The sequence below is a fragment of the Scardinius erythrophthalmus genome, assembly GCF_964197995.2.
Source record: "Scardinius erythrophthalmus genome assembly, chromosome: 17".
In the NCBI taxonomy this organism is placed as follows: Eukaryota; Metazoa; Chordata; class Actinopteri; order Cypriniformes; family Leuciscidae; genus Scardinius; species Scardinius erythrophthalmus.
Window position 1 is genome coordinate 11,872,273 of NC_138237.1, and position 14,252 is coordinate 11,886,524.

Sequence of the window (14,252 nt, forward strand, 5' to 3'; positions counted from 1 at the left end):
GATGGCATTGCTAAAACTGGGGAAACATTTTCATCCTGTTCAGATATTAATCAATCCAATAATTAGAGAGGAGGACATTATAATCCAATACATCACATTCAGTAATGCGAATTTCCAAAATTTCATTAATTAAATAAATGAGTAATTTGTTATTATGTAGCTCTTTACACTCTGGACTTTCTTTCAACCAACTTCATGGACACTTATTTCCTCTTTTCCTTCACTGTTCAGTCATCCTTTTAAAACAAACTTTAATAGCCTACTTTATATTTCTCTTAAAAAGTAATTTAAATAATGTTTATATATTTCATATTTAAAATTCATAAGTTATACAGGTTAATTTCAATGATCTACAATCATATAATTTGCAGGAATATTTTAAACTGACTGACAACTTAGCGAGGTCCCTAATAAATCATAGCATTATAGACTTTTTTAACCTAATAAATAATTTTCTACTACGATTAAATGTAGGCGACGACCACCAAATACATTATGTTGACTTGAATTTGAGTTTGATGACCAAGCTTATTTTTATCTAGCCAATTATAATTATAAAAAGGAGACATTGTACATTATAAATGCCATAAACTTTTTTGTGGAGCACAGAATTGTAAGAATGAATATATATCTACAGCAGAACAAATCATTTACAAGCGGAAAATGAAACGTGAGCCGTAAAACGTGAGACGGTAGAGCTTTCGCGCGCACGCAACCGACGCGCACGCGTACGCTTGACCTTGTTTTTGTTGATGTTTGACTAGAGTGCGGCTGCGCGCGGCGATGTACGTTGAAGGATGACGCGTTTTGTCAGGAGAACGACGGATAGAGAGAGAGAAAGAAGATAGGTGAAAAGTGAGCTGGGTGCAGGGGAGGGGCAGCTGTACCGTTGTAGCTCCTCCACACAGACGGAAAACAAACAATCCTGCCCTGAAAAAGATCTCAATCAAACGGATCGGGGATCGGCCACTAAAACAGAATCGGACGGTTATTCGATTCATCCTCGGCCGACGCGACTTGGTTGGATTCGATTAGTCGCGCCGCTTTACCAGCCCAGAGGCCGCCGAAATAACCCCATCGCCATTATATGATCCACTTCCCAGCGTCGCTGCTACCCTCCATGTGGGTGAGGGAACTGTGCGTGTCGGGCTATGGCGAGAAAAACAGTTAGCAGGAAAAGGAAAGCAGAGGAGCCCAAGGAACAACAGGTAAAAAAAAAATAAAAATACAGATCTCTGTTATACCTAAAAAAAAGCACTATATGTAGCCATATGCTAACCTCTCGTTTTATATGAAATAATAACCACGTATAATGTAAAACAGAAGCTCGAAATGTGACACTTTACAAACAGGAACAGATTGCAGTCTAATGTTAGCACCAGCTGGCTAAAGGCTAACGTTAATGGTGTGGTTGTTAACTTAGTTGTTGTTGACATTGATCTGGCATTGGTGAGCTGGTTTATTAATGTGTAATCATTTATCAGTTGCCTTGGACATTGAGGTTATGTGTCTGAGTACGTCTTAATCCTGCACTAGATTACAGGATAATGATACTCCTGCAAGATACGTTATAGACAGCATTAGCTGGTTAGTCGCCCAGTAGGACTGAGATCTGCTATAGTTCATTAAGATATCCATTATTCCATCATTAAGATGAGAAATATCAATAACACAATGTATTTTTTTTTTTTTTTTTTTGCTGCACAATGATATTGTCTCAATATCAACATTCAATGTTCTTAACATATGTATCAATGTATTCGATTATCTCTTTATTGTTATATAACCATAAAGCCACATTTCTTCAGACTTATTCAATATTGTATATAATTAGATATATTTTAAACACAAGAAACATTACTATACTACTATGTCCTGACAGCAGGAAGAGTTTAATCTTAGCCACAGTTCACAGATGTGTCTGTACTTTCTGTCAAAACTGACGTTTTAATGAAAACATTTATATAAAAAGACAATATCAAAGTCAACCTTCATCCTGAATGGTCCTCTTTCTGTATTTTACCTGCTATGAGTTCAACAAGGTCATATAGGCGCTGTTGAATTTAAAACAATTGTCAATGTCAATATTTTTAACTTGTCTAGTTTTATCAATATTCATGATGAATATCTGACACATAATTATTTTGAATCTGTTGATTATTTATCTGTATGGATTGATTGGCCAGTAATGGCTTAATTATGGCCTTGTAGTGATGTTAATGTGGATTCACAGGACAGGATAGAGTTCCGGCATATGGGGGGAAGGTGGTCTTCAGTGCAACACACTGACTAGTTGCTTTCCTTATTTGGTTTTGTTGAAGGTTTATTTCTGTTATCACAGGTTATCACTAAACGTATCCCTGTGTGACAGCCATATATAGAAGAGAAAATCATTTAAAAAAAAAATCACTGATATCATAGGCTGAAAAATCACTGATATCATAGGCCTCAATTTTCTCATAGTCAATTTTTTTAAATTGAGATTTATGCATCATCTGAAAGCTGAATTAATAAACTTTCGATTGATGTATGCCTGTGTTTTCTTAGGATGGGATATTTGGCCGAGATACAACTATTTGAAGATCTGGAATCTGAGGGTGCCAAAAAAATAGAAACATTGAGAAAATCGCCTTTAAATTTGTCCATTTATGTTCTCGATTGTCCTGCATTCACTCACAAAAATAAATGTTTTCTATATTTACGGTAGGAAATTTACAAAATATCTTCATGGAAGATGATCTTTACTTAATATCCTAATCATTTTTGGCATAAAAGAAAAATCGATCATTTTGACCCATACAATGTAGGCTATTGTTGGCTTTTGCCACAAATATACCCGTGCGACTTATGATTGGTTTTGTGATCCAGGGTCACATATCATAGCTTAATATATTGAGACAGGCAGGGTTTATTCCTCTAAAAATGTTTGTTTGTGGATCCCGACCAGCACAACCCAGCAGCAACCAATGGTGTGAATTTGGGGGCGGGACTAGTCAGATGAGATGTTTTTGTAGTACAGCTTGATTGTTAATGTTGATACTTTGAGGTTTTCCCACAGTTTACTTTTAACACTCTTGAAGGTCTTTTTTTTTGGTATGATTATACACTTGCACTTGTGAATGGGAAGGTGGCCGTGTATTGACTAAGATCCTATCCTGAACTATTTGGCCGTTAGGATCTGGGTCAGTCAGATAGAGGGCCAACGTTCACTGGCCTGAAGGAGGATTGGAAGAGCTTTACTAGAGTAGAAACGCATCAGTGTTTATGACTAGATCTCGCGTAGGACAGATTATGTCATTTCAGCGAGAGTTATTTAAATGGGTGATGATGTCTTGATTATAAGCATTATGATGTCAGTGCTGTTTAGCGGGAACAAGCATTAAAATGAATGAGTCTCCGTCTCACACACACTGATTGTGGGGCCTACGGGAGCTGATATACTTCAAGCCATTGGTTTTACACGCCCCTGTCATGGCTATATTGGATTTGCCGGGAGCACAGAATCGCTTTGTCTGCCAGCTGGCGTTAGCATCAGATGGATGCCCTCACTTTTGTTGTTTGGCTGTTTAGGTGCAATATATTGTGTTTGATTGTATAGAGTGCTGTTAGCAGGGTGAGGTGATGCATTTTCAGTGCCACCAGGTGTTTTTCTTCGAATGCAAGCTGTTTTTAAAAGCTGCAAAAGTGCATACACAGTGCTGGATCGCAAAGGAGCCACCTTAAACCTGATGTCCTGTGAGGTTGTTCTCATAATTTATGGTTTCTGTTTGAAAAAAGTTACACAACGTTAATCAGAATGAGAGAGAGAATATGCAGTTTACTAACAAGGAGCATTTTTGTGAATTACGGTTTAAATTAGCAAAGTTTTATGAAGAGTATCTAATGCTCACTCAAAGCTACTCTTGCAAACACTAATAATCATTTTTAGTAAATTTCCAAATTAATATCAATTTTTTAATGTTATGATGCTTAAATTTATTTGTAGCATTTAACATGATTGATTTGAGTTTTTAGTAATTCATTGAATTCATTTAAATTTTAGTTAAATATATTTGATTTATTTTGTGATTTTTATCAGATGAAACGTGAATGCCTGGTTTCACAGACAAGGGTTAAGTCTAATCCCAGCCTAAAATGCATGTTTGAGCTGTTTTAACTAAAAGCACCTTTCAGTGACATTATGACATATCTTAAAATATGTCAGCGCCATTAATTTTCTAAGACACGTTTATAAAAGCTACTTAAATGTCCTAATTGAACTTAAAGGCTTAGTTTTAGTCTAAGCCCTGTCTGTGAAACCATGCCGAAAATATCAGTAACTGCCAGTAAATGCTTTACAGTTTGTTTTAGATTATAGCATTTTTTAAAATCACATTTATTATGAAAGTAAATTGTTTTCATTTAGATTTTGTTACATCCTTTTTGTCCCTCTGACAGTTTGACTGGTGTCAGAGTGCATTCAAGCGTGCCCGCGTGTCCAGCTCAGCGCGTCATGCCCAGCACTGGTGGCAGAGTCGGCGGTCGGTTGTGTGCTCTGTGAGAGGGAGGGAGTTTCGCCCACAGCAGCAGCACGAGTGGAGCTTCCAGCGGAGTCTGCGTGGATTCGCTGCTGGACGCATCCCCGGGATCCTCAGAGAGAGAGAGTTCTCCCTCGGCCGCCTCAACAAGGTGTTCGCTTCCCAATGGCTCAACCACAGGCAGGTGGTGTGCGGGACCAAATGCAACACGGTGAGGTGGTTTATGATTAGTACTTCAGTATGTAATGTCATCAATGCTGTACTGGTCTCTCCTCACATTTGAATCGTGAAATATTTGAAAGTTTACTGTTAATTTTGATGTTTGGTGTAAACTGGGAAATAGTTTACTCTATTTCACAGTTTACACTTTCTTTTACTCTTTTGTTTTCACTCCCCACACATACAGGATGCAAGTTACTTATATTCTCCAGATTTACTTAACCGTACTTAATTTCCCTGAGACACTTGCTGGATATTCTGCATATGAGTTGGGTATTTACATTACTAAAGTGCAAGACATAAATCTTCCAAGAGAAAAGGCAAAAAAGTAGACCTCCTATTATTATGGTTTACAATCTATATATATTCAACTAGTATTTTTTTTAAAGGGGTGGTTGAATATGATTTCACTTTTCTAACTTTAGTTAGTGTGTAATGTTGCTGTTTGAGCATAAACAACATCTGCAAAGTTACAATGCTCAAAGTTCAAAGCAAAGGGAGATATTTTCTTTTAAAAACATTGCTTTTTAAGGACTACAACAAACAGCTGGTAGGCACAAGCTTCCTCCCAGGTTAATAACATCACTAACCCTAAAATTTACATGAACCCCGCCCCCGGGAACGTGATTTATAGGTTATCAAGACAAAATATGCTAATCAATGACTAGAAGATGACTAGAAGATAACTACACATAAGCTACATAAATTCATCAAATAACCATTCAGAAATGTTACTCTACATGTCGTCACTTCTTCTTGAGTCTCTCCATCTTTCTGGTTTGAATATAAAAGGCTAAAAGTTGTTGAAATTTTCAGTGTGTGTCTGTGTGAGGTAAAAGGACACAAGGTCTTGAAGCTCCGCCCCCTGTGCTGGGAGCAGCGGCTCATTTGCATTTAAAGGAACAGACACAAAACAGTGCGTTTTTGCTCACCCTCAAAAAGTGTCAAATTTAACATGCTATATAAAAATATCTTTTGGGCTAAAACTTCACATACACACTCTGGGGACATCAAAGACTTATTTTAAATCTTGTGAAAAGGGCATTACCACCCCTTTAATGACAAAAACCCAGCAAAATTACTTAAACTTTAACTAAAATTTAAAATATTAATAAAAATGTTGAATCTCATTGATACTAAAATAACACTCCCTACCAGTTTGCAAAAGGTTTTCGAGGCACATGTCACCCTACAAGAATATTCCTGGTTAAATGAGCTCTATTGACGGCTAACTGTGACTTGCTGTTGATTGAAACAGAATATAATTTTGGCCTGTAAATTGATGCTGTTATAGAGTTTAACTTATTTAAAGTCCCCCTTAAAACTCATCTTAAAACTCATCTAAAATATTTAAATGTTTTTTTCCTGTCAAAATAATTTCTTCATGCCCTAAAATAGCTTCAATGTAACTCTACACCCTTGCTTAATTTAGTATACGTGGAATCATTAATATGCATATTAGTCTCCTCCTCCACTCACACGCTACACGATGGCAAGAGGAAATACTGGTTTAATTCAGCCATATATGTTTGAACCAAAAACTGATTCCGAAGAACGAATTATACAGGCTTTTCTACAAGTTGATGATTAGCCTTTGGCTTGACTACTTTAGCAAACAACTAATAATGTGTTGTTGCTAATTTTACATGTTCAAACCATGTTCCCGTTCACCATCTCGGAGTCATATGGCTGCCTTCTGAAAATCAGTATCCTTAGAAATGCTTTGAACAACTTAGAAAGCCAGTGGAGAAAGGCAAATAGTCCATCATAACATAATATATATCATGAACATAATTCTCCCGCTGTATTGCTTTATGTACCTGATTTTTCACGTTCGTGATGTAGAGAAGTTTTAGAGAAGGTATTTTTTCACTGCAGGTTTAATGAGAAAATACTCAGCAATGGTGTTAACTGATGAATTTGCACATGATTTGTCTTAAAGCATATTAAAAACACCACATAGACATTTTATAAACAACATTAAAAACTTGATTTTCTCCACAGGGGGCTTTTAATATTCCTTTAAAGGTATAGTTCACCTAAAAATGCAAATTCTTTTATCTCCATCATGCTTTTCCATACAACGAAAGAGAATGGCAACTGTCAAGCTCCAATATGACACAAAAGTACAAAGAATATGTCCAGCTGTTTTGCTATATGCTTCTAAGACTTTCACCGTGGTTCTGAGGTGTTCCAGACTACAATTTAGAGCTTGATAGATTTCACATATTTATGTGTTTTATTTATGTGTGGATTTCCAAAATGATCTAATTATGATTGAAACAGTATTCCTACAAGGATGACTTTTACTAATCCTGTTTTTTTTTTTTTTTTTAGCTATTTGTGGTGGACGTCCTCTCAGGACAGATAACCAGAATACCCATGCTGATTGACAGAGAGGGCATGGGAGATGTCTCCCAGGGTTTGGGTGGAGTGGGAGGCCATTTCCATTTCCAAAATCCAGGATCAGTCGGTGGCCTGGATGTCCAGCAGGGATGTGGCATCCATGCCATAGAGCTGAACCCCTCTCAAACTTTGCTGGCCACCGGAGGTGACAACCCCAACAGCCTGGCAGTGTACAGGCTTCCCACACTTGATCCTGTCTGTGTCGGGGATGTGAGTCCGCCTTTTGCTCCCTTTCTAGTTGTGCAAGTAGTGTAAATGTCAATGGATTAGTGGTTTTAGCCTTTGCCTCCATAAAAAGGAAAAACAAAAGTGCTCTTAGTGGCTAGCTTTAACTAACCTAATTGAAAACAATTATGTTATTTAAAGACTCAAAAGTTTGGTTCTATATTTCTAACAGGATGGGCACAACGACTGGATATTCTCCATTGCGTGGATCAGTGATACCATGGCAGTCTCAGGTAAGAAGCTTGCAGATCCAGTTTTGAGCAAACACTTAACACCGTGTCCTAACACATTAAGTACGAGTGTACATTTCAAGAATTGCCAAAGTCATATTTCACCCCAAGCGCAAAGGGAGAAAAGAAATAGAAAGTATGTTTTGCATGAAGAAAATGTGGCCTAGTTCCGGAACATTAAGATTGATATTATTTTCATTACAGTTTAGCACAGCCTTGCATGCATTTCTTAGTAACATACTGTCATGTAATTTATATCTTTTAGATAAATCTATTTCATTCTGATTTGAATAAAAAAGAAAAAATGTCAGGACATGATGGCTTTCATTTATTACAGTAATGAGAATGACATTTTGAGTTCTAGTAATGATTTTCTTCTCTAAATTGTCTTGAATTTGTCACAATGCAATACTCCTGTAACATGCTTTCCCTGACTACCCTGTTTGGGTGTGTTTTGAGATTAATTATACATTATCTCTTGTTGTGCACAATCCTATGCTGTACATGGTTTACAGATTCTACTGTTCCATTAAAGGAGAATGCATGTTTTTTGTTCACTGGAGCAGGATCTCGTGACGGTTCCATGGGTCTGTGGGAGATATCAGAGGAGGTGTTGTCTCAAGCGGAGAAGCATCAGAATGAGAAAGGTGTTCCTAGTTACTCCCACATTTCTCACCGCGCTCTCAAGGACATCCCGAAAGAGTACACCCACCCCTACAACTGCAAAGTGCGCGCACTAGCCTTCAACAACAGCCATAAGGTCAGCGGCTGTCTTTGACTCGTGTGGCTGTACTGACTCAAAATGAATTGTCTTTGTGCGTTATTCAAGCTCACCGTTTCTCCAATTCCACTTTTATCTTTTTCATTCATCCATTAGGAGTTGGGTGCCGTTTCTCTAGATGGATATTTCCATCTGTGGAAAGCACAAGACAACCTTTGTAAGGTACAGTTACCAGTATCAGTACCAGTATTTTTTTTCTCTCATCTGTTGGCTTTTTATGCCTAGCTCAATATTAGATTTTTACTGTTTTTTTCCGTTAAATTTATTTTCAGGAACTTTCTACCAAACTTCCTTACTGTAAGGAGAATGTGTGTCTGGCGTACGGGATGGACTGGTCTGTTTATGCAGTCGGGTCTCAGGCTCACGTTTCCTTCCTTGACCCCCGGGAATCGACTCAGAACATCAAATCCGTGAGCTCCAGGGAGCGTGGCAGTGGTATGTTTTTTTTTTCCCCTTCCAAGATAGTTCACACAAAGTTAAAAAGTGATATTTTGCAATGCAAACTGGTGTTCATTTTTCTGTTGTTTTTCTTAAAAATGATTATTTCTTAGGTATTCGCTCTGTGAGCTTCTATGAACACATAGTGACAGTAGGCACTGGCCAAGGTTCCCTGCTCTTCTACGATATCAGGGCCCAGCGTTTTCTGGATGGCCCATCCAGCACACCCGGCGGGTACCGGAATCGCACAGCAGAGGGCATCCTTAAACTCTCCACAGGGAGAGGATGGCTGGTAAGATTGTCCATTTTGCTTGCTGAAATTTTACATATTGATTAGACCTTGATTGATTATGTATCTTTTATTTGATGTAGGCCATTGCAGGCACTTAATAAATAAATGTTTTATTTTTTAATATATTTTACATACATTAGAGCTGCATGAATCTGGAAAAATTGAGTAAAAAAAAATTAAAGATCAAGATTCTCCCACGATTCTGAACTGACAGCTAAAACAAATAACATGTAATTCACTAGAGGTTCTTACTAAATGTAAGTTGCTGCAGTCTATTTAAAAGTGTTTCATTAATTTTTTTTTTTTAAATCAGTTAACTCATAAAGACTTAACTTGTTTTACGGGATGAATCAGTGTTTGTGAATAAATGTCTTGCATGAATGATTCAATGTCAAATACATTTTTAACTGTCATATGTAGCCATTTTGTTTACTACTGTAGACATTAGTGTTTATATAACTATAAACTTTTATCTCAGTACTTCTGTGATCATTTGAATTATTTTAAGACGGAGATAATGTGTGGTTGAAAAAACTGAAACGGTTTCATTCATGTTACAACTGCTCTGTCTGGCTAAGATCATGTGGCTGTTTAAATTGAGATTGCGATCTTTCCACGATTAATTGTGCAGCTCTAATATACACTACCATTCAGAAGTTTGGGGTGGGTACATTTTTTTTTTAAGTCTCAGCAAGGCTGCATTTCTTTGATCAAAAATACTGTAAAACAGTAATATTGTGAAATATTATTATTTAAAACATTTATTGATATATTTAAAAATGTAATTTATTCCTGTGATGTCAAAGCTGAATTTTCAGCATCATTACTCGAGTCTTCAGTGTCACGTGATCCTTCAGAAATCATTCTTACATACTGATTTGCTGCTCAAGAAACAGTTTTTATTATCATCAATGTTGAAAACGGTTGTACTGCCATATATTTTGTGGAAACCATTATACTTATTTTATATAAGCATATTTATAGATTAATAGAAAGTTCAATAGAGCAGCATTTATTTCAAATAACATTATAAATATCTTTAGTTACTTTTCATCAGTTTAAGCCAAAGTCTAACTATTACCAAACGTTTTAAATTAAATCTCATACCTAAACAATTGTTTTGCATTTTGTTTATTTATGGAACTTTCATACTCATTTGATGTACACGTAATATTGCTATTTTCTTCTTTTGCTTTATACACCAACCCACTACCTAATTTTTACCATGGGCAAACCTTGCAATTAATTAGTCTATATATAAGCTCCTTTACAAAGTGCTTACTTAAGCAGTCGGTTGCCTGCAGCATCAGCCTCTGCTTGCCATATGGAAGTTCATTAAGCAGAAATGCTGTCTGCTGCATTAATCAGGAGTCCACATGGAAGTATAACTGCTATTTGATTGGTTTAATTGACCCACTTAATTTGCTGCCCTTTAGTTAAAACTTTGAATAATTTTACTATGTAAGGGATAATGCACAGTTAGCCACTCATTATTGCAAAAATAAACAACTCCATACATCAGGGTCCTTATTTCCCTGTCTGAGACTATTTTGTCATAATGAAGTGCCAACTGTACATTATCCTGCTTATTACATACATATACGCACTGTTCAAAAGTTTGGGGTCAGCAAGAAAGTTTTCTTTTAAAAAAGAAATGAATACTTTCATTCAGCAGGGATACATTAAATTGATCAAAAGTGTTAGTAAAAACATTTATAATACTAGAAAAAAATTCTATTTCAATTAAATGCTGTTCTTTTGAACTTTCTATTCATTAAAGAATCCTAAAATTTTCACCAAATCAGCATATTAGAATGATTTCTGAAGGATCATGTGACACTTAAAGGGGTGGTTGATTATGATTTCACTTTTTTAACTTTAGTTAGTGTATAATGTTGCTGTTTGAGCATAAACAACATCTGCAAAGTTACAACTTTCAAAGTTCAAAGTAAAGGGAGATGTTTGCTTTTTAAAGAAATCGTTTTTTTAAGGACTACAACAAACGGCTGGTAGAGACTACATGAGCTTCCTCACGGGTTAGTGACATCACAAACCCTAAAATTTACATAAACCCCACCCCTGGGAACACACAACAAAGGGGGTGAGTCCATGTTGAGAAGAGGTAATAGGAGCTGCTAACACACAAGCTCTCGAAGCTCCGCCCTCTGTGCCGGGAGCAGCAGCTCATTTGCATTTAAAGGAACAGACACAAAACGATGCGTTTTTGCTCACCCTCAAAAATGTATTTTAATGTATTTTAACAATTTTAACATGCTATAAAAAATTATCTGTGAGCTAACACTTCACATACACACTCTGGGGACATCAAACACTTATTTATTCGTCTTGTAAAAAAGGGCATTATACCACCCCTTTAAGACTGGAGCAATGATGCTGAAATTCAACTTTGCCATCACAGGAATAAATTACATTTTAAAATATATTAAAACAGAAAACCGGTATTTTAAATTCTAATAATATTTCACAATATTACTGTTTATACTGTATTTTTTATCAAATAAATGCAGCATCAATGAACATAAAAGACATCTTTCATTTAAATTGAACCAACATTTAAATAATCTTACCGACCCCAAAATGAACAGTAGTGTATGCATATTTATTGAGGCTGAATTAATATCAGAAAAGCAAAAATATCAGTCAGGTTCTTGTACCGTTGCTAAAATTCAGATTCTTCTCCCACAGAATCACGATGAAACGTGGAGAAGCTACTTTTCCGACGTGCGCTCCTTCCCGAACGCCGTGTACACACACTGCTACGACGACTCCGGCACCAAACTCTTTGTGGCCGGCGGACCCCTGTGTTCTGGCCTACACGGAAACTACGCCGGCCTCTGGAGCTAACCTCCGTCCTTCATCCCTCCATTTCGCTCTCACGTACCATGGGCTTATAGGCCATCTTCCATTTTTCCTCCTCAATCTTTTTCACTTTCAGTTTAGCTTCTATCAAAGATCATCCTCTATTTCTCAAAGGACTCAGGAGCATAGATGTGATTCTCAGCTGTTTTTTTTTTTTTTGTGTGTGCTTGTTCTTCTGTCTTTAAATTTTCATTTGCCTATTGTACTCCTGAATTGACATCTGTTTGTGTGTGTGACGAAAAAAACGGCAAAGAAAAAAGCAGAGATGTGACCCTGGCTGATGTCTGATCTCCTGGAGAAGTTCGTTTGAGTCCTGAAAAAAATGGAGGAGGTTTCCTCTTATGTGCATTGGCTGCCTGAACCTTTGAGAACTGTGGAATAGTGTAAAAATATATGAAAATATTTAACAGTCTCGCTGGGCATTACTCTTAAGATTTATTTTTTTGTTTGCATCTTTCTTTTTTTTTTTTTTTTTTGGTTGCTAGAAACATGGCGTGTTGAGTTTGTTTTGTTGTGTGATTTTCGAAGACCTGCTGATCAGCCCTCTTTCATGGCTCGCAGTGGACTGACATTGTGCATCCTGAAAAGGCTAAGAATCGGCATTTGGAGATGAATCTTGGTAAATTAAACGGACAGCCTGACCTGTAACCTCACTGTGCAGTACTGGACACTGGAGTCAAGACTGCATATATATGAAGAGCACGGAGTAAACATGGACATGAATCGCATAGCGGTCAATGAAGACTTGCCCGTTGTTTTCATTTTTCCCTTATGTTTTCAAAAATAATGGCAGGGAGAGACAATTGAAGGAAATCAGATACAGTTTGTGTTCTGTTGGAGGTATTTTAGATAATGCCTCTTTTATTGCTGATTCTGTACTAACGCACGCACACACTCGCATCAAGATTGCAATTTTCCCTCTGTGACATTTAGACATCTTATTTATTTTGTATTGTTGCCATCACTAGCACTCATGACGTTCAGGTACAATCATATTTGTTAGCATTGTTGCTTCTTATCTTCTCTGCTCAAAGGCAGGGCAGTTTTGTGTGACATTGTTGCCTTTCCAGAGTCTTTCTGTGAAAGACTTTTGCAGATTGAATTTGTTTAGGCTTTTCTTTTCTTTTTTTCTTTTCTTTTTTTTTCTTTTTTTTTTTACATGGAAACTTTCATGAAATTGTCACGAAATTGTTAGTACAATGACCACAGTAACAGGCATATATTAAGCAGAAATTAACCATCACTTTTAAAATGTATTTTATATATAAAATGTATATGTATACATATTTGGAATCTAATAGAGGGAGAATACAGTTTATGTAAATGTCAGAGGATATATGTGTGTGTGTGTGAGTGAACTAATCTGTCATTATTTTGGTGGTGCCCTTTTTTATACACACTTCCTGAATGTTTTTACAGATTACAGAAGTGTAAAGATATTGTACAATATAAAAACAAAACAAGCGAAAGAACAGTAACATGAGACATTCTTCAAAAAGAAAATGAATAAAACTTTATTGATGTATTTTTCTTCCATTCTGGCTTTGCATCATGATGTTTCTGTATGCTGAGGACTTTTAAAGCTTTTAATATCAATTCATAATTCGTATTGAGAAAAAAACAATATATATACACAGACACGCACAGAGTGGTTAAAGTGGGATTTGGCAGGTGGGGGAACCCTCAAATTTTGTGTAGGTGCAACGGGGACAAATAACTCACTGTGGGACAACATATTGAGTATTGTGGTATAGCAATACTTTTGCCACTGTGTCACTGTGGCACAATAAGATATTTTAATGGTTATTTTGGTCCATCTACATCTACACTGATATGATGACGATACTATGTTAAAATTGCAAAACCTTGTTTTTCAGAATGTAAATTCAAACATAAAAATGGCTGAAGACAACTATGTAAGGGATAATGTATAGTGTGAGCCGGTTGTTATAGTGAATAACAACCCCGACAGGCTGAACGGGATCCCGACGCGAAGCGGAGGGATCTTGAATCAGCCTGAAGGGGTTGTTATTCACTATAACAACCGGCTCACTATACATTATCCCGCTTATTACATGGCTACCTACAAAATAAATAAATAGTTTGCTGCGAATTATTGATTTAAAAAGGGGTTATTGATTTAAAAACGATTGTATTGCTTCCGCTAAAGAAAATAGTCCGTTCCGCGTCCATAGCAACGCGCTGTTTTTCATGGCAACGGTCTGTTATACTTCGCAGCGGTCTGTTATAAAGAAATAACAGAC

The 14,252-nt window shown here is 36.7% G+C and overlaps 1 protein-coding gene across 1 annotated transcript; it reads left to right on the forward strand.

Moving 5' to 3' along the window:
* Positions 1–767: 767 nt before the first annotated feature.
* On the forward strand, positions 768–13,513 carry dcaf12 (DDB1 and CUL4 associated factor 12). Its single transcript, XM_081391283.1, has 9 exons — positions 768–1,208; positions 4,438–4,728; positions 7,074–7,352; positions 7,540–7,600; positions 8,164–8,357; positions 8,475–8,540; positions 8,651–8,813; positions 8,930–9,108; positions 11,815–13,513. The coding sequence occupies exons 1-9, from the start codon at positions 1,152–1,154 to the stop codon at positions 11,971–11,973; spliced, it is 1,449 nt and encodes a 482-aa protein (XP_081247409.1). The 5' UTR covers positions 768–1,151; the 3' UTR covers positions 11,974–13,513.
* The last annotated feature ends 739 nt before the right edge of the window (positions 13,514–14,252 follow it).

Bases quoted from the DNA above. Each gene is read 5' to 3' on its own strand.
- dcaf12 (XM_081391283.1), top strand. From the start codon at position 1,152: ATGGCGAGAAAAACAGTTAGCAGGAAAAGGAAAGCAGAGGAGCCCAAG. The intron at 4,729-7,073 runs GTGAGGTGGTTT...TTTTTTTTTTAG, and splicing joins GCGGGACCAAATGCAACACG to CTATTTGTGGTGGACGTCCT. The intron at 8,814-8,929 runs GTATGTTTTTTT...ATTATTTCTTAG, and splicing joins CTCCAGGGAGCGTGGCAGTG to GTATTCGCTCTGTGAGCTTC.